The 24,717-nt window shown below is 37.7% G+C and overlaps 2 protein-coding genes across 2 annotated transcripts in view; both read right to left on the reverse strand.

Annotated features, from left to right (window-relative positions):
- Positions 1–685: 685 nt before the first annotated feature.
- The window catches only part of LOC138855669 (uncharacterized), a 29,423-nt gene continuing 5,391 nt past the window's right edge, over positions 686–24,717 (reverse strand). Inside the window, exon 2 of the mRNA XM_070108135.1 lies at positions 686–1,427. Within this exon, the coding sequence (XP_069964236.1) occupies positions 810–1,421 (612 nt within the window). The 5' untranslated portion in view covers positions 1,422–1,427 and the 3' untranslated portion in view covers positions 686–809. The remainder of the gene's footprint in view (positions 1,428–24,717) is intronic.
- Positions 19,290–19,975, reverse strand: LOC138857043 (uncharacterized). The gene is made up of 2 exons (XM_070108457.1): positions 19,496–19,975; positions 19,290–19,448 (listed from the first exon to the last, which is right to left on the reverse strand). Exons 1-2 carry the CDS (start codon positions 19,973–19,975, stop codon positions 19,290–19,292), a joined length of 639 nt encoding a protein of 212 aa, XP_069964558.1.

Genomic DNA, 24,717 nt, shown 5'->3' on the forward strand with positions numbered 1-24,717 from the left:
GTATATTGATTTAAGAGCTTCCCAAGCCAAATTGAAATTATCGTCATTTAGTGCGAACGGTTGTACTATTACGCCTGCTTGAGCTTTTGTTATGTATCGGAGGTGATACAATTATTGTGCATTTGATAATTTTGGATGGTTTATGTAAACGGCTGTAAACATGTCTCGGAAAGACGGCCATTGTTCATAACCACCATTAAAAATTTCCGTGGCACATGCGGGCACCTTGATATGGATTCCTGAACTTGCCCATTGAATTTTTACTTGTGGCAACTCTACTCTCGGATGTGGAGTAGGTGGAATTGCTTTAGTTAGGTTTAGTTGATCAGAAATCATTGCTTTAGTTTCTTCAAACTGGTTGAAGCAGGTTTGGTATTTGGCGTAAGCCGAGGGTTTGAAATTTACTGGGAGATCTGAGTCGTCAGATTCTACGATGGCGTCATATGCAGCTTGGAGACGTGTCTAAAAATTATCAAGATTGTCTTTTATGATTTCTAATACCGATTCAGAATTGTCTTGAATCAGCGAAGATTAAAATCGAGTACAGTAATGTTTTTGACTGTCACTCTCTGCAATGAATTTGGTATATGAAATGTTTTTTATCTTTTTTTGTGAGTGAAATTAGATATTGTTTTTCTCTCAGTGTACACTGATAATATTAGATAAAACAAAAGATTACCTTTTAGATAAATAGGATTTTATTTTTTTGTTGCGTCCGAACTTCGTCACTAACAAACGCGTATTTCGTTGTTTTTTTATGGTTGAGGGTTGTAAGACTATGTCCCGGCCCCCCTAGGCGAATGTTCAGCCTAGCAGTCGTGGTAACTGTTGCAACGTTGCCACATCGTTGCTGAGTCCGGACGTGCGCCGATAGTTCGGCCTACTCCTAGTAGGTGCGATGTTTTGCTGACGCCATGGACGGTAGTCAGATCGGGATGCCGTTCTTCGGCGACGTGGCACGCGATTGGTTTGCTGCGGTCGGTTTGGGCAACGGATTCGTGTGGCAGGCTGCCGACTGACCTCTCGCCTCGATGTACGGTGAAGCAACGTGTGATGCTGCCTGCCACACATTTGGCACAAAGCTCCGGAGTCGCATTCCTGAGTCGTGTGGGTATGTGCCAGACAATTGTGACAATGCCTATGCGCCTGGGCAGCTTGCTGGCATTGTGTGGCGTCATGCCTTTGAAGAGACCACAGTGCTGCAGTTTGTGTGGATGTCGACAAAGGGGGCATCGGATGCGATAAGGCGCCTCTGTAGTAGACGGAACGGATGCAGATTCTCGTGTACCGCTACGAGCGGTGGTGGACGGTGCGGTTGCGGCTGATGTTCGAGGCGCCGCTGTTGGAGTAACCCCAAATCGAGGCACAGTGATGTCCGATCGCATTGTCGGCGTTGGGGTAGAATGCATCTCTGTATCCATATCTACCTGTATGGAGAAAAGGGCATGTTTAGTTACGATTCAGTGGTATAGAGTATGGATATCTTTCTATATGTGACCAACTTTAATTGGTTTGGTGATCGTATTAGTCTACCCATTATTTTATTTGTATATGATTGTAATTTGTCATATTATATTTGCGGTTTTTTATTTCTGTTTTCGGTTATTTAGACGGATATTTCGAATTTTGTTTGTAGGTATTATTGAACAGATGGTTTACTACTTGCGTTTTCGCTATTATTTGAGGTTGGCAGGAAGCATAGTTTAACGAGCGGTCTGGTTAGCGTTCCGTTTTGAGTACGGAGGTCAACTACTCTTATATGACCGTCGGAACCATGATGTAGCTTCTCTATGCAACCAAGCCGCCATTCTGTGGAGGGAAGACAATCGTCATGGATTAAGACAAAATTTCCAAGCTTTGGAGCTTTTTCGGGAGTTTTCCAGCGGTACCTTTTATGAAGGTCCTTTATATACTCCTCGATCCATCGGCGCCTGAAATCATGAAGGAGAATTTTAATTCTTTCCCATCTATTTGGTAAGGATAGTGACTCCACGCCTGGCTCAGGTATGGCCAGAATGGGTGCTCCTTTTAGAAAGTGGAGTTAGGGCTGTGAGATCTGAAGGATCTTGCGAGAGTGTCGTTAGTGGCCGTGAATTGAGAACGGCTTAAATGCGAATTAATAATGTTGTAAATTCTTCATAATTAAATTTGTAGTTTCCAGCTACTTTTTTGAAGTGGGATTTAAAGCTTTTTACAGCTGATTCCCATAAAGCACCCATATGAGGAGCGCTTGGAGGGATAAACTGCCAGTTAATGCCTTGGGGAGCGTACTTTTGTACAATTTCAGGTGAAACTTGTTTGACAAAATTCACGAACTGTTTTTCTGTGGCTCTTTGAGCTCCTAGCGAGCAAATGCCGCGAGAAAAGCCTCCTTTGTCAGATTCGTACATAGCTCGAGGTGCACTGCTTTTGTCGTGAAACAGACAAAGACAGCCACATAGCCTTTCATGAGGGTGGGAGACCTTAACATGGATTCCTTTATCTGAAAAGGCCCAGCAAAGTCGACACCTGTAATGGTGAAAGGCAGAGCGAAGTTACAGCGTTCCGGTGGAAGTCCTGCCATAATCTGCGTTCGCATCTTCTGCTTATGCATAGTGCAGATCTTGCACATGAAAATGCATTTTTTTAATTTGGGCTTGAGTCTTGGAATATAAAACTCTTGACGGTCGATTTGTTGCATGAGGCGATGTTCTGCGTGTAGCAATAGCACGTGGACATAGTTAAGGTATAAGGTGGCGAGTTGCGATTTCTCTGAGATAACTATGGGATGACGTTCGTTATACGTCAGGCTTGAATTGGCAAGCCGTCCATTCGCACGGAGTACTCCTTTCGTGTCAATGAATGGATTTAGGACTAAGAGTGAGCTCTTTTTATCTATCGGCTTCGATTCTCTTTGTGATGATATTTCTCGGCTGAAGTAACGCGCTTGCGTAGATGCGATAAGAGCGACCTTTGCTTTTTGTAAGTCTAGGTGCGTCACTGTATCGCATTGGGAGTGTAATGAAGACACTCCCTTAAGTTTAATTTTGAGTCGCTCTATGAACTTGAGCATGTAAGCGATTACCCTTAGTGCTCGGGGATACGAGGAAAATCGCTCAAGGATATCATTATCCTGCAATGTTGCGTGAAAGAAGTCGATTTTTCGACTTTCTGGGGCAATTATATTGCGCATTGGCGATTGTGGACAAGAATCAGGAGATTCTGTTAACCATCGGGGGCCATTCCACCAGAGGGTGGTGGTGACAAGGTGCAGGGGTTTGCACCCTCTTGTACCTAGATCAGCAGGATTGTCAGCACTGGCTACATGTCGCCAAGTGGCTGATCCTACTAGGTCAAGTATTTGAGGCGTTCGGTTGGAAATATACGTCTTCCATGCATGTGGTGGTTTTTCTAACCAGGCTACAGGTACAATTTCGGAATCGGACCATAGATATAATTTATATTGTGCCATGTTTAAATGCGTTTGTACGATGGACACGAGTTTGGCTAGTAGTAGCGCTCCACATAATTCAAGTCGTGGCAGACTTATTGTTTTTAAAGGAGCCACTTTTGCTTTTGCTACTAGTAAGTGGCATGTGGTCGCAGTGTCGTTTTGGTGCGAACATGTATAGTTGCGCAATATGCCTTTTCAGAAGCGTCACAGAAGCCGTGTAGTTCAACTTTGTGCTCTGGGGCATAATTTCCCCATCGTGGGATTTGTATCTGTGAGATATCATTTAGAGTGCTCACAAACTGGGACCACTTTTCTAAACGAAGTGGTTTTACTTGTTCGTCCCAGTCGGTTCCATCTAACCATTATCTTCTATTAGGATTTTGGCTTGTATCATAACTGGCGAAAGCCATCCTGCGGGGTCGAAAAGTTTCGCCACAGAGGATCGAATTTGTCGCTTTGTTATGGCGGATAACACAGATATTGACTCTGTCGTGTATGAAAACTGGTCAGATATCGCATTCCATTGGATCCCCAGAGTTTTTGTTGTACTTTCCTTTTCGAATTTAAGGAAATTAGTATCTAACAAATTTTCATGTGGTATATTTTTTAAAATATTAGGGTGGTTCGCCGTGATCTTTTTCAACGGAAACCCTGAGGTTTTGAGGGCTTTTACCACTTGTGATAGTGACTCGTAGCTTGTGGAAGACTGTGACTTCCAGACAAGATATCGTCTACATATGTTTGTGTTTTTAACACTTTGGTTGCCATAGGAAATTCTGACTTTGTGTTTTCTGCCAGTTCGTGAAGTGTTCGAATGGCTAAATATGGAGCACAGTTGATGCCGAAGGTAACTGTTTTTAGTTTTTAGTCGCGTAGTGGACTATTGGGAGATTTTCGGAAAATAATTCGCTGAAAATCTTGATCGTCTTTATGTACGACTATTTGTCTATACATTTTTTCGACGTCTCCGTTAAATACGTATTTGAATATACGCCAATTTAATATGATGAGCATTAAATCTGGTTGGAGCGGGGGTCCCGTAAATAGAATATCATTTAGGGAATTCCCCGAGCTAGTGGATCTTGATGCATTAAAGACAACTCTTACTTTAGTTGTTTTTTTGTCTGGCTTAACTACAGCATGGTGCGGCAAGTAAAATGAGTAGTATTTGCCGTTGATGATTTTTTCGCATGGGCTTATTTCCTCCATGTGGTCTAAATGGAGGTATTCTTCCAACACACCATCATATTCTGGTTTGAGTTCGCCTTTTTTAAGTAGGTTTTTTTTCCATACTTTGAAACTGCTGTATTGCAGGGGTGCGAGAGTGACCTAAGGCGATTGTGTTGGGAAATTGTTGTTTTAGTGGTAGTCGTACGACGTACCGACCATTATCTGATCTAGTTGTTGTGGCTTTGTAAAAGTCTTCACAATACTGATATTCTGGGGTTGTAATTGAAATGGGGGGGAGTTCTTTTAACTCCCAAAATTCTTTTAATTGTGAATTGAGGTATTCGTTTGAGATTTCCTCAACTTGTCATAGTGGTAACTGGTTCCGTAACTAGCCCACTTAGGATCCAACCGAAAATGGTATTTTGTGCCAATAGGGTATTTGAAATTTTCTCAATACCTTCGAGTATTATCTGTGGTATGAGATCGCTGCCTAATAGAAGATCTATTTGAGCAGGAGTGGACTACTCTTCCGCCCATTCCCGTGATTTCAAAATTGGATAGTTTTGTTGGCAGTTGTAGCTTATTTTGAGCCCTAGACGTTATGAAAGATCGTTGTGATCGTTGGTCTATTAAGGCCCTAAGTTTAAACAGTTCTCCTCGGTGTTCGATGGAGACGACTGCTGTAGGTAGTAGTACTCTACTTTGATTTTCGCTGTGTAGCGTTTGGGTTTTTATTGCCTTTGAGCAGCATGGTGCTTCTTGGCGATTTTCGGGATTTAGCACTTCGGGATTTGCTGTTGCAACTAAACCCGTGGCTCTTTTCATATTTGCGCTGTTTGGGGGTGATCTGGAAAATTGTTATAAGGAAGCATAGAATGATGTCGTTTATGACAATGAACGCGATTAAATTTGCTTTCGCATTCTTCAAGTGTATGCGCATGTGACAAGCAGTTTGTACAAAGTCTTTTTGTTTTTACAAAATTGTTTCGGTCGATAATATTCAATTTTTTGAATCTCTCGCAAGATTTGAGCTTATGCCCCCCTGTACATAGTTCGCATGACGTTTGTTTGTACTATTCGGATGTGAACTTTGATTTCTGAAGAAGCTTTTATTTAAATTGTTGTTGCTACTGGCTTGGGGACTGTGGAAGCTTCTATGTAGGTCGTGTTAAACGGTTTTCGTTCTGACCATTTTTTTATCTACCCTTTCTGCGATTTCGTATTGGGTTATTAAAAAGTCTTTTATCTGTTGCCACGTTGGGCATTTTTTTCGAGATGAGAGCGATTGCTCCTACAAAAGTAACGATTTTTCTGGTAAAGCTGCGGTGCATATATTTACCAGTATTGGGTCCCAGCTGTCTGTGGGAATATTTTGTGTCGATTGAACCGACAAGCAATTAGAAACAGTGGATTGCAGTTTTATAAACTCTTCACTTGTTTCCTTTTGAATCTTAGGCAAGTTCATTAGTATCGTTACTTGCTTATCGACCAATATTCTCTCATTTTCATATCTAGATTTATGTGCTTCCCAAGCCAAATTGAAATTATCGTCATTTAGTGCGAACTGTTTTACTATTACGCCTGCTTGACCTTTTGTTTTGTTTCGAAGGTGATACAATATTTGTGCGTTTGATAATTTTAGGTGGTTCATGTAAACGGCTGTAAACATGTCCCGGAAGGACGGCCATTGTTCATAACCACCATGAAATATTTCTGTGTCACATGCGGGCACCTTGAGATGGATGCCTGAACTTGACTCTAGACTTTGTACTTGCGGCAGCTCTACTCGCTGATGTGGAGTATGTGCAATTGCTTTTATTAGCTTCAGCTGATCGGAAATCATTGCTTTAGTGTCTTCGAACTGGTCTAAGCAGTTTTCATATTTGGCGTAAGCCGAGGACTTGAAATTTTCTGGTAGATCTGATTCGTCTGATTCTACTATGGCGTCATATGAAGCTTGGAGACGTATCCAAAAATTGTCGAGATTTTCTTTTTTGATATCTAATGCCGATTCAGAATTATCTTGAATCGGAGCAGATGAAAATCGAGTGCAGTATCTTATTAAACTGGCACTCTCAGCAATGAATTTACTGTATGTAATGTCTTTCCCCCTTTTTTGTTTTGTAGCACCTTGCTTTGAGCGTGTAGCTTCTGCAGGTCTACATGGACTTTTTTCGTCCGAAATCATTTTTGGTACTTTTAATAATTGTGTAGATTTAGAATCTTTAGAATCTGCGTTCATTTAAAAAAAATTCAATTAATCAATTGATTTCTCTCAGTGTAAGCTGATTAAATTTAAGCGAAATTCGTAATTGTAACGCTTAATCTTTTTTATCTAAATAAGAGAATTAGTAAATCGGTTTATTTTTATACTCTCGCAACCTGTTGCTACAGAGTATAATAGTTTTGTTCACCTAACGGTTGTTTGTATCACCTAAAACTAATCGAGTTAGATATAGGGTTATATATATATAAATGATCAGGATGAAGAGACGAGTTGAAATCCGGGTGACTGTCTGTCCGTCCGTCCGTCCGTCCGTGCAAGCTCTAACTTGAGTAAAAATTGAGATATCTTTATGAAACTTGGTAGACATGTTTCTTGGTACCGTGAGACGGTTGGTATTGCAGATGGGCGTAATCGGCCCACTGCCACGCCCACAAAACGCCATTAATCAAAAACAAATAACTTGCCATAACTAAGCTCCGCAATAACATACAAGACTGTTATTTGGTACACAGGATCACATTAGGAAGGGGCATCTGCAGTTAAAACTTTTTTTTTTAAAGTGGGCGTGGTCCCGCTAATGCTATATTAATAAAATTCACTAGACACAAATGTTTTTAGCACTTCTATTGACGGTGTGAAAATAGTTGAAATCGGGTGGCAACTCCGCCCACTCCCCATATAACGGTACTGTTAAAAACTACTAAAAGCGCGATAAATCAAGCACTAAACACGCCAGAGACTTAAAATTTTATCTCTGAGATGGTATAAATTGGCTTTATAGGAACCGCGTTCAAAATTAGTCAGTGGGTGTGGCACAGCCCACTTTTAGGTGAAAACCCATATCTTGAGATCTGCTCAACCGATTTCAACCAAATTCAGTGCATAACGTTCTTTTCATGTTTCTATGTCATAGTGCGAAAATGGGCGAAATCGGACTACAACCACGCCTATTGCCCATATAACACCATTTTAAATTCCATCTGATTCTTTCACTTTTCACTATGCAAATTAGGCAACAATGACTGTATCGGAATGAAACTTTGCGTGAATAATGCGATTAAAGTATGCCACCTTGTGGCCAAAAATTATCTAAATCGAACCAAAACTGTTTAAGCCCCTAAGTACTAAATATGTGGACCCCATTGCCTATAGTTGACCTTCTACCGAAAATATCAGTCAATCCACAAAGAAATCTCAAACGAGTATACTATTTGACTTTGCGAGAGTATAAAATATTCGGTTACATCCGAACTTAGCTCTACCTTACTTGTTATTTTTATTTTTTTTAATCGGATTAAATAAGAAATAAAGATTTCGTTATTACGGTATTTATTTATTATATATCTCGATTGTATTGTTTATGTCAACAATTATTCAAAAATTGCAATATCTATTTTTATTTTTTTTTGTGTTCGTATGCGTTATAGGGTATACCTATAAGCGAATTAGTATGTGCAATGAAAGCTCGTATAAGAGATCAATGTACTTTATACATATGTATGCAGTCCTACTTGTTTTTTGTTTGCCAAACAACAAGGGGTATTGCCGAGTATGTACCAAATTGGAATTTGGAATATATTAAATTAAATTGTCTAGAAGCAATGTATATAATATTGTTCACAATTTTTTATTATTGTTATTTATTTATTTATAGGAATATAAATCATTATTTTTCTTTTTATTTTTGGTAAGAACTCGTTTTTTCTTTACCGAACCGTTTAAATGTTTTTTTTTTCGGTTTTTGAAGTTCTTTAACCCAAAGTGTCTAAGGAAAAAGAATAAAAACTTTCTAATTTATTTTATTTTACAAATGACAAAATTCTAAGCAATTCCTTTTTTCCCGGGAATCCTTCATCGATATCGCGATGTACGTGTACGTTGCTGTACTTTGCATTGGATGTTAAACAACATAGTGCAGTGCACTGTTTATTATTTACGCTTTATATAAATGTGCATTACATTGTAATTCAGTACAAACAATAATGTTCTTCTGGTTTAGCAGTATTAGTAGCGATTTGTAAAAGAAATGAGTGAAAGGAAAAGAGATTATCCCAGCGACGGAAAACAGAAAAGGGACGAGGTTATAAAAAAAGTGCCCAAAATTTCTTCATTTTTTCAGAGACAAGATACTGTGAGTGATTTAGATTGGAAAGGTAAGTACTAACCAACCCCTTTATTAGGGGCCCGTAGTGATAAATAAGGAAATCTTTTAATTTCGGTCTGTCCATCTGTGCGTCACAAAAAGTGGTCTCCCCCCTCGATTTTCACAATTATACTGTTTTTAGGGTTCCGTGCCTTGATTAAAAAAAAAAACATTCTAACTTATCTATACGATCGATTTGTTTTGTTGTTTGTCTATCAGTCCGTATCGTATTGTTAATTGCGTGTTGAGAACTTCAGATGTGCAGACTCGCTTTCGGGTTCTCGTTTTGTATGGCCAATACACTACGCGCTGCGTTTAAATAACACGCAGGTGTATAGTAATGCACGGACGGGCTTCAGATGATTTTGTATCTACTAATAGGTACGAGCACAATCCGCGTAGAGTCTGTTTGCGTCTGAACTGAACACTCTCTAACTGTGACCCTTAGTAACGTTATTTATTTATATATAACTATATTTTTTAACAATTACTCGTTTATTTTTAGATTCTGCTGAAGCATGGTCTTCGTCAATTATCCATCCGGAAATAGAAGAAAGCCAAGCACATACTTTATCGGATGTCCATCCAGAAATCGAGGACCCCCAAGTCAACGATTCTGATATATCTGCAGATTGTAATATAATTTCATCAGATAGAGGAAATTTTGGTGACAATTTAACTGAATGCGAACGAAAAATAATTTTTAAATTAGGTCCATTTAAACCACAAGGACCATTTCCAAAAGTTTCAGAAAATAACCGACCTTTTTCGGCTTATTATTATTCATATTTCAATCAGGCAGGCATAAAAATTATAAGACCATGGTTATGTTATTCTAACGTTTAAAACAAATCGTACTGTCACTTCTGTTGGTTATTAGCAGATCGTCAAAACAAATCGTACTCCTCTGCTTGGGTTAACGGTGTTTCGGTTAGAAGCAATTTCACACAAACTATTCTTGACCATGAAAAGTCACAGCAGCATATTAGTGCCTTACTCTCTTATAATAATTGGTTGCGAGGAAATACCATCGATACTCTATTGAAAAGTGAAATCGATAGTAAAATTACATTCTGGAGAGATGTACTGCATCGTATAATTAATGTTATAATTACTTTAGTATCTTGTAATCTACCTTTGAGGGTGCATGATTCTGATTCTGGCAATTTTATGGCAATTTCACGTCTGCTATCTAACTATGATGCAACTTTAAAAGAACTTCTTCTAAAACCGAAAGGTGAAATAAATTATTTAAACCCTACGATTCAAAACGAAATTATTAGTTTGCTTGGTACCACCGTTAGGAACAATGTTATCTCAGAAATTAAAAAAGCTCCATTTCTGACAATAATTCTGGATAAAACACAAGACTTGTCAAAAATTTACCAACTATCTGTAGTTTTTCGATATATCTCAGTTACAGAAAATGATGATAATGTGCCTTAAGAAATAAAAATCTGTGAGTCCTTTTTAGGATTTATAGCAGTAACCGATTGAAGTGCTGCAGGTCTTAAAACTGTCATTTTAAATTTGACTAAAGAATATGGAATTGATTTGACTAAATGTAGAGGACAGGGATACGATGGAGCAAATGTTATGTCGGGTGTGTATGGAGGATTACAAACCCTAATAAAAAAACATGCTCCAAATGCCGATTATGTTCATTGTGCTGCGCACGCTTTAAACTTAGTTTTGAATGATGCTGCGAGACATGTTCGTGAAGTATCGACTTTTTTCGATAATTTAGAAAAAATATTGTGACGAACACGGATGATAGAACAAAATCGAATCGACGATAAAATAAATTGGGACTTTTATTTAACGATCCAGTGATCGAACTCAAAGTGAGTTAAGGGTAGACGATTTATCGAGAAATCCGTTACAATATATACTTTTTTTGGCAATAGTATAAAACGCTGGGCTATGCTAAGTGACGATTCATCTGAAAAATATTTGATTACCCTTAAAAAGGTATGTCCTACCAGATGGTCTTCTAGGAACGACGCTTTATTAGTAGTAAAGAAAAATTTTTTACTAATCATGAAAACTTTGTACCAACTAAATTTAATTTCAAATAAAAAAGATGAACGTGAAGAATGTAAAAGTATAATTAATATTTTAGAGAGTTTTGATTTCTTAGTGCTCGTTACATTTTTTTCTTCACTATTTGAAATTATTAATCCTGTTTCTAAAGCTCTACAGCATGAAAATAATGACTTACAGAAATCTAGTATTTTATTAAGTAATCTTTTAAATAGATTGTGCCAATTAAGAAATCAGAATTCATTTAATAGTTTGCTAAATGAATCCAAAGATTTAGCAAAAGAGTGGGGGGTAACAACTGTTTTTAAAAACAGTAGGCGAAAGATAACGAAGCGTTTTTTTGATGAGTTATCACAAGACGAGAGAATTTCCGACCCGGAATCCTATTTCAAAGTCAATGTATAATATTGCTGTTTAGATATATTAATTTCTCAAACTAAAGAAAGATTTCAGAGCCTTAGCAACCTGAGTAGTATATTCGAAATATTACAACCGGAGAAACTCCTATCTTCTTCAAGCGAAGAGATATTAAACGCTTCCGGAAAACTGTCTGCTAAATACAGTAAAGACATCTCACTTAATTTTTGTGCCCAATTAAAGGCTCTAAAAACATGCTTAAATTCTGAAATTAAAAAAATTTATTCCATTAAAGAACTCATTGAATTATTGCTAGTAAAATTCAATAGTCTTGTATAACAGCATGCTTTTTATTCTTGACCCTTCCAGTTACAACCGCAACGGCAGAAAGAAGTTTTTCAAAATTAAAACTAATAAAAAATTACTTAAGAACTTCGATGGGACAAGAACGGCTGTCAGACATCTCACTATTGTCCATAGAGGCAGAAACTTTAGAAAAACTAAAATCATCATCAGCCATAAATGATTTAATAAATCAGTTTGCCGAAAAAAAGGCAAGGGGAGTGAATATTTAAAATTCGATTTTTATTTGTAAAATGGGTAAATTATGTGATAAATAAATATTTCTTCTCACAATATTTTTTCCAAAAAATTTTTTATACGGGGCCCTGACAAGGAACGCTACGCCACTGGTACTTGTTTAAGTACGTATGTAAACGAGCGGACGTTGTTTCGCAGTTAAGGAAGAGCGCATAAACGTAATTAGCAACAAAGTTATCGTATGTGCACTACGATTCGTAAATATGCACTCTCGGTATATGAATGTAAATATGTACGTATGTAAAAGAGTTAAATAATGTACGTATATTTTATATGTTTAAAAATTTAATTTTTTATTTTCTTTACCTTTCTCTCTCTTCTCTTTTTTTTTTAGTTAAATATGTTAATAATATTACGAATATGTACATATTTGCAAGCGCTCAAAATTGAAAGTGCTAAAAGTTTTGGTATATATTGTGCAAAATATGTAAATATGTATGTAATGAGAGATGTGACATATAGGTAAGAAATTCTTTACTTTTTTTTGTTTTTGAGAATATTGTTCTTATATCTCTTTTTATTCGTTATATGTTGCCTTTGCTTACTTGTTTTAGGCAATCCTGCTTATTACTTGATCAAGCATAAGAGGTATTGCCGGATATTTTTGCAAGTAGAGTACTTGAATTTCATATATATGTATATATCATGTATTTGTGTTTTGGATTTGAAATATTTGTGTTAAACACGAAGGTAAGCTTTCCTAGGCAATAAAAATATATATATATTTAGATATATGTATATATATATAAATTATATATATATATATATATATATATATATTTAATATATATATGTATATTATGTGTATAAATTTTTTCGGTAAACCCTGAAATACCGCAAATACAATAGTTTAGCAACCGTTTTTGAAAACCGTTATAAATATACATATACCCTGCAGTAATTATCCAATCCTTTTCTGGGATGTTCCTTGAGGTTTTTGTTGTATTACTTTCGCGCCTGTTTTGTATGTTAATATTATATATATATCGCTCGCGACCACGGCCGTAATATAAAAAATTGATTTTTGAACTTTCAATACTTAAAGATTGAAAAATGTATTAATTCTCAATTAGTAAATGTTTTTTTTATCATTTTCAATTGGCAATTAATACTACGAAGCATGGCATCAATTTTGCTTCTCTTTCATTTTTATTGTTGTCCAATTTTTGTTAGTGATTTTCAACAGCAGCAACAAGTCTCTCTGTTCAGATATTTTTCGTAGGATTTCAATCTGGCCGTCCCTCCTTTTCCAATTGCTAAACGTCAGACCTCCTGAACTTTGCCTGAGTTCAGGAGGTTTTGACGTTTAGCAATTGCGCTTTCATTTCCAGTGAGAGATGAGTTGAGCATCTCCTTCATTGTATAAGCCTACAAGTAACCAAAGAATCAGCTGTTTCCTATGTGTGTGAAACAGCCGTGATCACCTGATCGAAGTTGAATTTTTTTGACACAGAGATGTAAATGAAAGGATGTATTGTAGTTTAACCAGAGAACTTAGAAGAACGAGAAGGTGCAGGTTCGACAGCGAATTTTTGTAAAATTTTATGAATGAGTTCACCTCACACGCAGAAGAAACAAATAAAATTTCTCACTTTTATAACAGCGGTGAATCTGTACACATATGCTCTCTTAACATAACCAACCGGTGAATGTTGAAGAGAATATAATATGTATGCCAAACTGGGATTATTGATATTCAATTTGAAATATTATATATTCCCTTTTATTGAACTATTATTTATTAGTTTTTAAATTATTTTATGTTAATTCATTTTTACTTTATTGTGAGTTTGTAGTAAAAATTTTAAATTCCTTCACATTATATTATATAAAGTTATTGATCTTTACATTAGAATCGATTGAAATCGAAATGATCGATTTTTGAGCTAGACTAATTGATTAATAGTGTGACGAAAACGGATGATAGAACAAAATCGAATCAACGATAAACTGCCAGAAGCAGCTAGTTAGCGAATTCGTAGTTGCCAGAATGTTCTAGAAGCAATGTTTTGTTACAGATTTACTATATAAGGGCTGTCGGATTGTGCAGCAAACACAGTTCTAGTTAGAGTGTTGTCGTGATAAGAACAATTGAGACATAAGCCAGAAGTTGTAAGCTCGAATAACGAGTATTAAGTGTTAAGTTGTTGGAATTAGAAATAAAGATAAGTGTGTAGCCATTAAATTGGGACTTTTATTTAACAATCCAGTGATCGAACTCAAGAGTGAGTTACAGGTAGACGATTTATCGAGAAATCCGTTACAATAGGATTGAAATTATAAAATCAAGATCGTAAGTGCTCGTTTAATGCTGGGATCAGTCACGACGTATCATACAAAATTTGCCAGAAGTTATGCCTGTTAAATTAGTTGTTCCATTTTGTTTTAATTTTACCAATGTTGCCATTCCTTAATTTTTATACATGATATTCCACACATTTTGTTTTTTAGTTTTATTTTTCATAATGTAAAAGCTTAAAACTAAGACCCAATTATTAAAAATGGTACACCTATTTATAAATAATTTTATTCAACCGTGATTTTGAGTTAGTTTAAGAATATTTAAAATATATTCCAGTATATTTTTTCAGTTACTACAAAATGTCGAGACTGGCAACCCTGCGTTGCTTGAGAGCAATCAGCTGACTCATTTCTACGGGAAAAATTCAGATTTCACAGATATCCTACCGTACGGTCTGTTGAAGAAGAAATGAGTTCATTAACATTGCGCTCTTAAAATATAGGTCGTATCAGCTGATTCGGTCTACCCTTTTGCGTCGGTGACAGTTTCTAGCATTTCCTTCTTCCTTTGTGACTGTCACTGCCGTCCGTAAATAAAAGCAGCAGCGGCAAATTACTCTCACAATTTTGATTAGAATCAGTTAAAAGCTACAACAATACGTTTATAAAATCGCAGTAGTGACTTAAACCTGATGGCTTTATACTGCCCACCTCCTTTTGAAATTACAGATTGCAAATTTAAAGACTTTTTTAGCTCACTAGGAAATAGATTTCTAGCAGGTGGTGGTTACAATGCTAAGCATATGTATTGGGGCTCACGTCTAATAAATCCGTAAGGAAGACAGCTGTATTATAATAGGCGCATTAATCTTGACATAATATCTTCTGGTAAGCCAAAATTCTCTCCGAGTGATCGAAACAAAATACCAGATTTAATTTATTTTGCTGTATTTAAAAATATAGATAGATCGCTTATAAATGTTGATACACGTACTGACTGATCATTATTCTGTGTTAATAGAACTACGCGAACAACCCTTGGTTGTATCATCACAAGTGGATATAACATCCGATAGAACGAACTGGTTAATCAGCTGTCTTAGGAACACCAAACCAAACTAACAAGCCACCTGGTCTCAGAAGAATCACTAATGTTGAAATAGAAAAACTTGTAACTGGAAAAAGACGAGCTAGACGTGAATGGTAAGCAAATAGCTCTCATTTTACTCAGCTGCAATTGAAGGATGCAGTACGTAAACTAAATAAAGCGCTGAAGTGTGCGGAAGAATACAGCACTGAAAATTATATAAAACAAGAAAGGAAATTCTAAGTTCGGGTGTAACCTCGCAACTTGCAAGGATCAAAGCCCGAGAAATTACTTCAGGTGTTGGGAAGATTTTATATTGAAGGAAGAACTGATCCGATTCAACCCATTTTTGATACAAAGACATACTATTATCGGGAGTTTCATTTAGTTTTTTTATTATATGAATTTTTATTATATTATATATCTTAGACATTGACCAATATTTTCAACTAAATCAGAGATAAAATTTAATATTTATGCTGTGCTTGATTTGTCGCGCTATTAGTAGTTTTGAACAGGACCACGCCCACTTTTAAAAAAAATTTTAACTGAAGATGCCCCTCCGTAATATGATCCTGCATACCAAGAAACAGTATTTTATCTTATTGTGGAGCTTAGTTATGGCAATTTATTTGTTTTTTATTAATGGCGTTTTGTGGGCGTGGCAGTGTTCAGATTACGCTCATCTGCAATACCAACCGTTTTCGGTACCAAAAAATCTGTGTACCAAGTTTCATAAAGATATCTAAATGTCTCTTCATCCGGATCATTTATATATATATAATCCTACATCTAACTCGATTAGTTTTAGGTGATACAAACAACCGTTAGGTTAACAAAACTATTATTCTCTGTAGCAACAGGTTGCAAGAGTATAAAACAAAACAGAAAACATCTTGAAGTGAGATATGCATTAGTATGAATGTGATATTAATTCTACCAAAGTGGCTAAATTTTATATTATAAGCTTGTGTGGAAAACGTCAACTCCAGAGACAGAATTAATTATATGAAGATGTGAGGTTTAGACCAAGGTATAAACTATTTTTATTCTAATTCAGCGTCAAACCACATAATTTTTAAGAAAACTTTTAATTCATTAAAATATCACCTTTTGATTAACCGGAACCGTTTAAAGTCAGGTGGAAAGACGGAAATCGTATATATATTGGGGATAAAGGCAGATATTAATTTTGACATTGCTCAGCTATACTCGAGCTTAAAGAAAACATATTGAAGCAAATTTTACATAAAAACAAATGTTAATACTCACTGACCGACATATTCGGCATAAAACTGGTTAGAATATCTCGATCACTGGATTGTTAAATTAAAGTCCCAATTTAATGCTATACACTTATCTTTATTTCCAATTCCAACAACTTAACACTTATTGCTCGATAATCGAGTTCACAACTTATTGCTTATAGCTTAATTCCTCTTTACACGGCAACACTCTAATTAGAACTGTGTCTGCTGCACAATCCGGCAGCCCTTATATAGTAAATTTTTAACAAAAGTTCGCTACTAGAACATTCTGGCAACTACGAATTCGCTGTCTAGTTGCTTCTGGAAGTTTATCGACAATTCTGATTTGTTCTGGTACTCGTGTTCGCCACACTGCCCTCTACCTAAGTCTGATCGCCCCGATTAGACATATTTGCGGTACCAAACGCTGCAAGCCGTTCCAGATGAACCACCTTCATTTTATTCCTTGGTCTTCCAATGGTCTGTGTGCGATACTCTACATCATTGAGTCGTTTAATAACCTGGTATGGTCCTTCCCAATTACACTGTAATTTGGGAGACAGCCCTTTCTATCGTTGTGGGTTATATAACAATACCCAATCGCCTTCAATAAAACCCTCAGAGTTTATTGCCTTGTCGTATTTTGCTTTCATCTTATCGCTCATAATTTTGGTGCGCTGTCTCCCCATAGCATGTATATCCCTCATCTTGTCTTCTAGGATGCTATTGAATTCCTTAATAATCCTTTCTCTGTTGGCGTTTATTCCAAATTTTAAATCAATCGGTAGTCGAAGATCATTACCAAAAATTACCCTTGCTGGAGTCTGCCCCGTTGTTTCATGTACAGCAGACCGATAAGCCATCAGGAACAAGAATATATGGGTATCCCAATCTTTCTGATACTTGTCCACATCTTTCCTCAAATGTTCTTCCAAAGTTCGATTGAATCGTTCTACTATGCCATCGGACTGCGGATGGAGTGCAGTTGTACGGGTTTTCCGGATACCCAGCTTCTGGCATATCACCTATATTAGAGCTGATTCAAAATTTCTTCCTTGGTCAGAATGTAATTCTATTGGAACACCACATCTCGATACCCAATTGTTGATGAATACATCCGCTACTGTTCCTGCCTCTTGGTTAGGAATTGCGTATACCTCTGGCATTTGCTGAAATAGTCCATGACTACAAAAACATATCTGTTTGCTAATTTACTAATAGGAAATGGACCAGCTACATCCATGGCCACTCGCTCAAACGGCGCACTTGAATAGTACTTCTTCATCTGACCATGACTTCTGGACCGCGGCCCTTTAGCAACAATGCACTCGACACAATTGGCGATCCACTCCGTAACTGATTGACGACAACCAACCCAATAAAATCTTTGTTTTAATTTCTCCAATGTTTTATTGATACCCATGTGTCCTCCACTTGGACCGTTGTGCAGCTCGTTGAGAACTTTAGGAATTCTTACTTTTGCAGTAATCATCAGAGCTCGTGAACTTTGCCCATCTTCACTTTCCCATACGCGTTGCAAGCAGCCAGACACTAACTTTAAACTATTCCATTGTGCCCAATAAGCCTTTGCGACTGGGCTTTCTGCAGCTATTTCTTCTCTCGTTGGACGTTTATTCATCTCCAATCCGTGTATTACACTTTTCAAATCTGGATCCTCTTGCTGACATTTCCGTAGCTCCTCGGGATTCCAGTCTGATGTTATAGTCATTAATCGGACATCTATAATGTCTTTTTTGGCCTCAGCTTTCGAGCAATGTCTGCATTCCAAATTACATGGACGGCTGGACATGTCATCAGAATTTTCATGACTGCTACTTTTGCGCGTTCTACAGAAAAGTCGTAACTTTGGAGTCTCTCAATGTACCGTGCTAACTGTCGTTCTGGGTTTCTGAATTGTAGAAGCCATTTTAATGCTGCATGATCTGTCCTCACCCGAAATCGCAACCACTTTCTCATGCCCATCAATGGCTTGTGATAGAACGCCTCCTACTGCAAATCCACTAACATCCGTATCCAAAATAAACATTGATCCTGGGACCGGGTATGCCAACATTGGCGCAGTACTTAACCGTTTCTTCAGAGTTTGGAAAGCCACTTCCTGTTTTTTATTCCATTCAAAAACTCGGTTCTTTGAAATGAGTTCATGGAGGCTACTAGCTACGCTGGCAAAATTTGGAACGAATCGTCTATAATAAGTACATAGTCCTAAGAAACTCCGCAATTCATGTAAATTTTTAGGAGTGGGCCAAATTCTTACTGTCTCGATCTTTTCATTAGCTGTGCAAATGCCCTCCGTTGTCACTTTGTGTCCTAAGTAGCTTACTTCCTGTTTGAAAAGGGAACACTTTTTCGGACTCAGCTTTAGACCAGCACTAGCTATCCGTTGGAAAACCTCGGCCAAATTCTTAAGGTGTTCATCGAAGCTTTTACCCAACACGAGGATATCGTCGAGGTATACGAAACAGGTATTTCAGTGCAATCGTTCTAATACCTGGACTATAAGTCTCTCAAAGGTAACAGGAGTATTACATAATCCAAAGGGCATACGGTAAATTGCCATAGACCATCTTCAACGCCGAAAGCTACCGTTTCTTTGTATTGTTGATTTACCTCCACTTGCCAGTAATCACTTTTGTTGAGAACCATTTAGTGCCTGATAATAAGGCATCGATTCTAGGTAGTGAATAACTATATCTCTTCATTACATAATTTAACGTTCTCTAATCCACACCGAGCCTCATGTTGCCATCTTTCTTCTTCACAAGTACTACAGGTGCACTCCATGGACTCGCTGATGGTTCGGTTACGATGCTTTCGCTCATTTCACGTATGGTCTGGCTTACAGCTTCACGTTTTCCTAGTGAAACGCTTCGATCAGCCTGGTGGATTGGTCTTACATCACCTATGTTAATAAAATGTTTCTCACCTTTGGTTCATCCTGGTTTGGCATCATTTTGTCAAATATGGATGAGTATCTGAGGTGAAGTTGTTTAGCCATAGCTTGATAGTTTGCCTCTAGTTCCTCAGTCCATGCGGTAATTTCACTCGATATATCGTTTTCGTCCATGGAATCTTCCTCAAGACGTATTTCGCAATTTATCACGGCTTCAATCTCTTGACCTAATATAGCTCCTTTGGAGAGTTTGATTGGTAACTTGCACTCATTAAGTACTCTTACTAGAACACGTTTATCTTGCCTTGTCATAGCCAGGGTTTTGCCTATAAGTGAGTTTGGTGTAGATTCTTTTGTGGGCTCAACACTCCTCCACTTGTTTGGCCCATAATCTCCATCTATTTCTGCCCAAATAACTGCTTCTGATGTTGTTGGAATCTGCTGGCACTCTGTTGTTATCACTCGTCTAACATTGTTCTTATTATCATAACCGAACATAAGTGGCACTTCCATATTTCTATAGGACATAATCCTGTTTTTCATGTCAATTTTGATTCCTTGATTCGCTAGAAAGTCTACTCCAATTATGACTTCGTCAACGATATCTGCCACTATAAAATTGTGTAACACGGCTGCCCTTCCAATTACGATCTCGCCCGTTACCTTTCCGAGAACTAGGGTATCTTCTCCAGTTGCAGTACGCAACTTTGCCCCAGCTAACGGTCTCACTTCTTTCTCAACCAGATCAGATTGAATTATGGAATGTGATGCGCTTGTATCCACAGTCAGTATGCGCTTTTTACCGTCTACACATCAATTAACGGTAACGTTACTCGTATTCCTGCTTATTCGCTTTAGTTTAACAATTGGTTTGATTTGACATTTGCTTGATCTTCCTTAGCTTTGCGTTTACGTCCAACTGGATTATTGGGCTGGTTACAGTTGCGTGCAATATGGCAACTTTTTCCGCAGTTGAAGCATTTAAGCATACCATCATTTTTCTTATGCGCTTCCGTAGATTTTTCCAGTGCTTTCTGCATGTTGTCAATTTTTTCAAGTAATTGGTTCACCCAAGTGTGTTCTCTATTTCTACTTTGTGAGCATGCTAATGCAGCGAAGCGTATAGTGTTATCTCGTATTCCATTGACGAAAGTCTGAATTTTCGTGTCCTCGATGTATTCCATGGATTTATGAACATAAGCTAAGTGAGCTAACCTCCTACAACGACTCATTGGCCTTCTGGCGGCGATTTCGCAACTCCATTTGAAAGATGTGCTTCCTGTCCTCACTACCATACCGTCTTTCTAATGCACCCTGTAATAAATAAATGCATGTCTGTAATATTTCCGCTGCAGATCCTTTTAATGCAACGAACAATGCAGCTACTTTATCTTCAGCGTTCCAATTATTTGAAGATGCCGTCTTTTCAAATTGAAGCTTAAAAACGTGGAACGGAACAGTGCCATTTACTTTTTCAGAAGCTGTTGACACAATTGGCCGATTTAATTGTAGCTCGCGGAGACGATCTTTTAATTCATCCATTTCAGTTTTAATTTTATCTCCCTCTTCCGAAATCTGTGAGGATACTTCTGCTATTTGTGAGGTCACCTGCGATATCCGTGCATCCTGCTCTTTCAACTGTGAGGACACCTGTGCTGATATTCGTGCATCTTGCGCTGCGAACTGCTCTTCCAAATGCGTTGACAATCGCGTTTCCATTTGAGACATACGTGTATCCTGCTCTTTCAATTGTGTCGACATTTGCGTTAACATTTGCGTTGACATTTGCTTTGACATTTGAGACATTTGCGTTGACATCTCTTTCCCCATCTGCGATATTGCAGCAAAAATCATGTTTATGTCCACAATCTTTGACGAGCATTGAGCCTCTTCCTTTTCTTCTATCTTTGTTGTCTCTTCCTCTAATTCCATGTGAAAGACATATTCCTCCACATTAATGTTTTCCGCCTCCATGGCCTCTCTCAACCGTGATTGTAATTCAGCATTTGTCGGCAAACCACGTTGTTCCTGCTCCCTTTTTCAGTTGTGGAATCTTCAGATCGTTAAACTTGGCCATTTTCAAATAATTATCTCTTTGGGAATTTATTTGACAATCCCACTTCTGACACCAATTGTAACGGATTTCTCGATAAATCGTCTAACTATAACTCACTCTTGAGCTCGATCACTGGATTGTTAAATTAAAGTCCCAATTTAATGCTATACACTTATCTTTATTTCCAATTCCAATTCCAACAACTTAACACTTATTGCTCGATATTCGAGTTCACAACTTATTGCTTATAGCTTAATTGCTCTTTACACGGCAACACTCTAATTAGAACTGTGTCTGCTGCACAATCCGGCAGCCCTTATATAGTAAATTTTTAACAAAAGTTCGCTACTAGAACATTCTGGCAACTACGAATTCGCTGTCGAGTTGCTTCTGGCAGTTTATCGTCAATTCTGATTTGTTCTGGTACTCGTGTTCGCCGGAAGTTCAACAATCTTTATATTAGGTATATGAGGGCTATAGGAAGTCTTGATCCGATTTAACTTATTTTTGACACAAAAACATGCTATTATCGAGAGTCTCGTTTATTTATTTTATTATATAAATAAAAGTTGTGTAGAGATCCTAGTCGGTGTGTGTATGTGTCCGGCTGTATGGTGAGTTGTGTGTGGTGTGTGAGTGTTCTGCGGTTTCCAGGTGTGGTGGGTGTGCCAGTGTTGCATTGTGTGTGGTGTGTTTGAGTTCTTCGGGGCGGGAATCTTAACTCATTTGGTCACTCGGGTTCTATTTAGTTCCGCTTTTTTTTGTTTCTCTTTGTGTTTTATAATTTATTGTTACGTACTCGTTTGTATGTATGTTAAATATATATTATATATAATATAATATTACCTGATGAGCTTATTAACTTTTGTACATAAGCGTGCACGTTATATAATGTTGCTTGAATGTTTTGTTTGGAATCCTGCTTGCTTGTGTTTTAACAAGAACAAGGGGTATTGCCAGAAAAGTGCCGATATAGACTTTGAATATATGTACAGCTGTGTGTGTACCACTTATTAGGCGCTATTCCCACCAGACAAAACTTTTGTTTTTGGTTTTTCGTTTGTTAAACCGATTGTTCTTGTGCCCTTTTTTTTTGTTTTTTTTTGTAAACAAATTTTAATTCAATTTAAAAATTTAATAATTCCTACTTGTGTACCGCAACTATTAGTTTTCCGATATTTTGCTATTATAAACCGATTTTATTATAGTTTTTGCTTCAACAAGTTGAACTTCAACTTTCAACATACATATATGCCAATAAATAAATACAAATTATAAGTAATAATAAAAGGAATCGATACTCACTTTGTACCGCCTCAAGGGCATTTGGGGGTCTTATATATATTATATGTGTGTATACGTGTGGGTGTGCCAATGCAGAAAAATCCGTTTCTTCCTCTCTTTGTCCGAGCTTGCTTTGTTGTTGTTTTGTTCCGTAGGTATGTTCCTTAGAGTTTTGTATTTTGAATTTGATTTCGCGCACGGTTATTATCTAATTATGTTGGTATGTATATTGCGCTTAGTAATCGCGCTCGTTTGATTTGTTTTATTGAATATAGGTCTATATATTTTTTTGTATATTTATTTTTCCGTACTTTTTGTATATATGTATTTATTTTTACGGACCTGTATATATGTATAATTTTATTTTCGGCAGTTTTTCTTTATATACTTGTATGTGTATTTATTTGTACCGCACTTGTTTGTTTCACTTTACACTTTTGATTTTGTTTATTTTAGGTTTATGTATTGTATATGTAATAATGCCTTTCCGTAAGGCTCGAAGCACCAATGTTTAATTATGCGCCACCTTGTTAGCACTCACCAAAGACATTTTATTTTCCACTCACAAACACTTTTTTTTTTATTTTTATTGATTGAGTTCACAACTTTATTTTTTTTTATTAAAATGTTTCTTTATACATATATAAAATGAAAATCTTTATATGTAGTATATGGGAGTCGGTTTAATTCGTAGATTAATTTAACTTTAGCACATAGACATTATACGCTCAGTTAGGTTAGGTTAGGCGGACTTACTTGGACAGCTTAAAACGCCGGTCCGTTGAGATACCTAAAATTTGGATCAACAGACCCTAGAATTTGGATGAACAGACCCTTACAAGTCGACAAAACGCTTTGTGCCTATAACAAACTTGTTAAGACGACCAATATCCATTTCGGTTAAGTATTCAGGTTCGCCGAAAGTGTGATTACCGAGATATTTCAATCTCAGCCTAACGAAAGCCGGACAGTAGAGGAGAAAGTGTCGTAATGTTTCCACCTCGCTCTCCTTCATTCAACTTTGGCAACTAGCATCGGGTAGTACTCTAAGCCGTACCGCATGAGTGCCCATTGGATAGTGTCCAGTGAGAACTCCTACCATAGCGGCGAGATGCACTTTGCTCAGAGCGAGAAGTTTCCCCGACCTCCTGTGATCCAGTCTTGGCCAGAAGGATCTCACGGTCGCACAGGAATTGCTCGTCGACCAGCGTCTGCTAAGTGCACGCGACGTCCATTGATCCAAAGCTAGAACGCAAGACATTAATAGAGATCCAACTCCATCCCGTTCCGATGTGAGCGGGGCAAGGGTGCTTCCCCCGGCTAGCTTATCGGTTTTGCAGTTCCAGCGATTCCGCTGTGACCAGGTGCCCAAACGAGCCTGATGTTGAAGTAGCCAGATGCTATTTCTAGTGAGGACAGACACTCCTTGACTAGCTTTGATTGCAGAGATGGGGACCAGCCAGCTGCATGACATCTTGACCGTACGCTGTAGTTGCGCCGGAATAATGCCATCAGGCCCCGGGGACTTGAAGGGTTTGAAGGATTTCAACGCCCAGGTAAGGTGACGATCGTCCAGATGGTCCAAGAAGGCTGCAAAGCCCTCCTGAAGCTCCCTCAGTGGCCCTTATTCAGCAGAGTGATTTAGCGGAAAATGAGCATCCAGGAGTAGTTTCAACGACTCTCGCAGCTCGTTGTCCAACTACTGTCTACATTTCTTAGATACCCCAATGGAGTAGGCTGTTTTGCAAGAATGCGTTGAAACCGTGAGGACTCATGACAGCCCTCTACAGAACCGCAGAAGGCTCTCCACGAGGCTCTCTTGACTTTCTTCAACTCGAACTTATAAATGGCCAGTCCAGCCTTGTACAACACCCAGTCGTCACTAAAGCCACTTTTACGGGTTTTGTTGAGAAGT

The sequence above is a fragment of the Bactrocera oleae genome, chromosome 4 (genome assembly GCF_042242935.1).
Source record: "Bactrocera oleae isolate idBacOlea1 chromosome 4, idBacOlea1, whole genome shotgun sequence".
Lineage (NCBI taxonomy): Eukaryota > Metazoa > Arthropoda > Insecta > Diptera > Tephritidae > Bactrocera > Bactrocera oleae.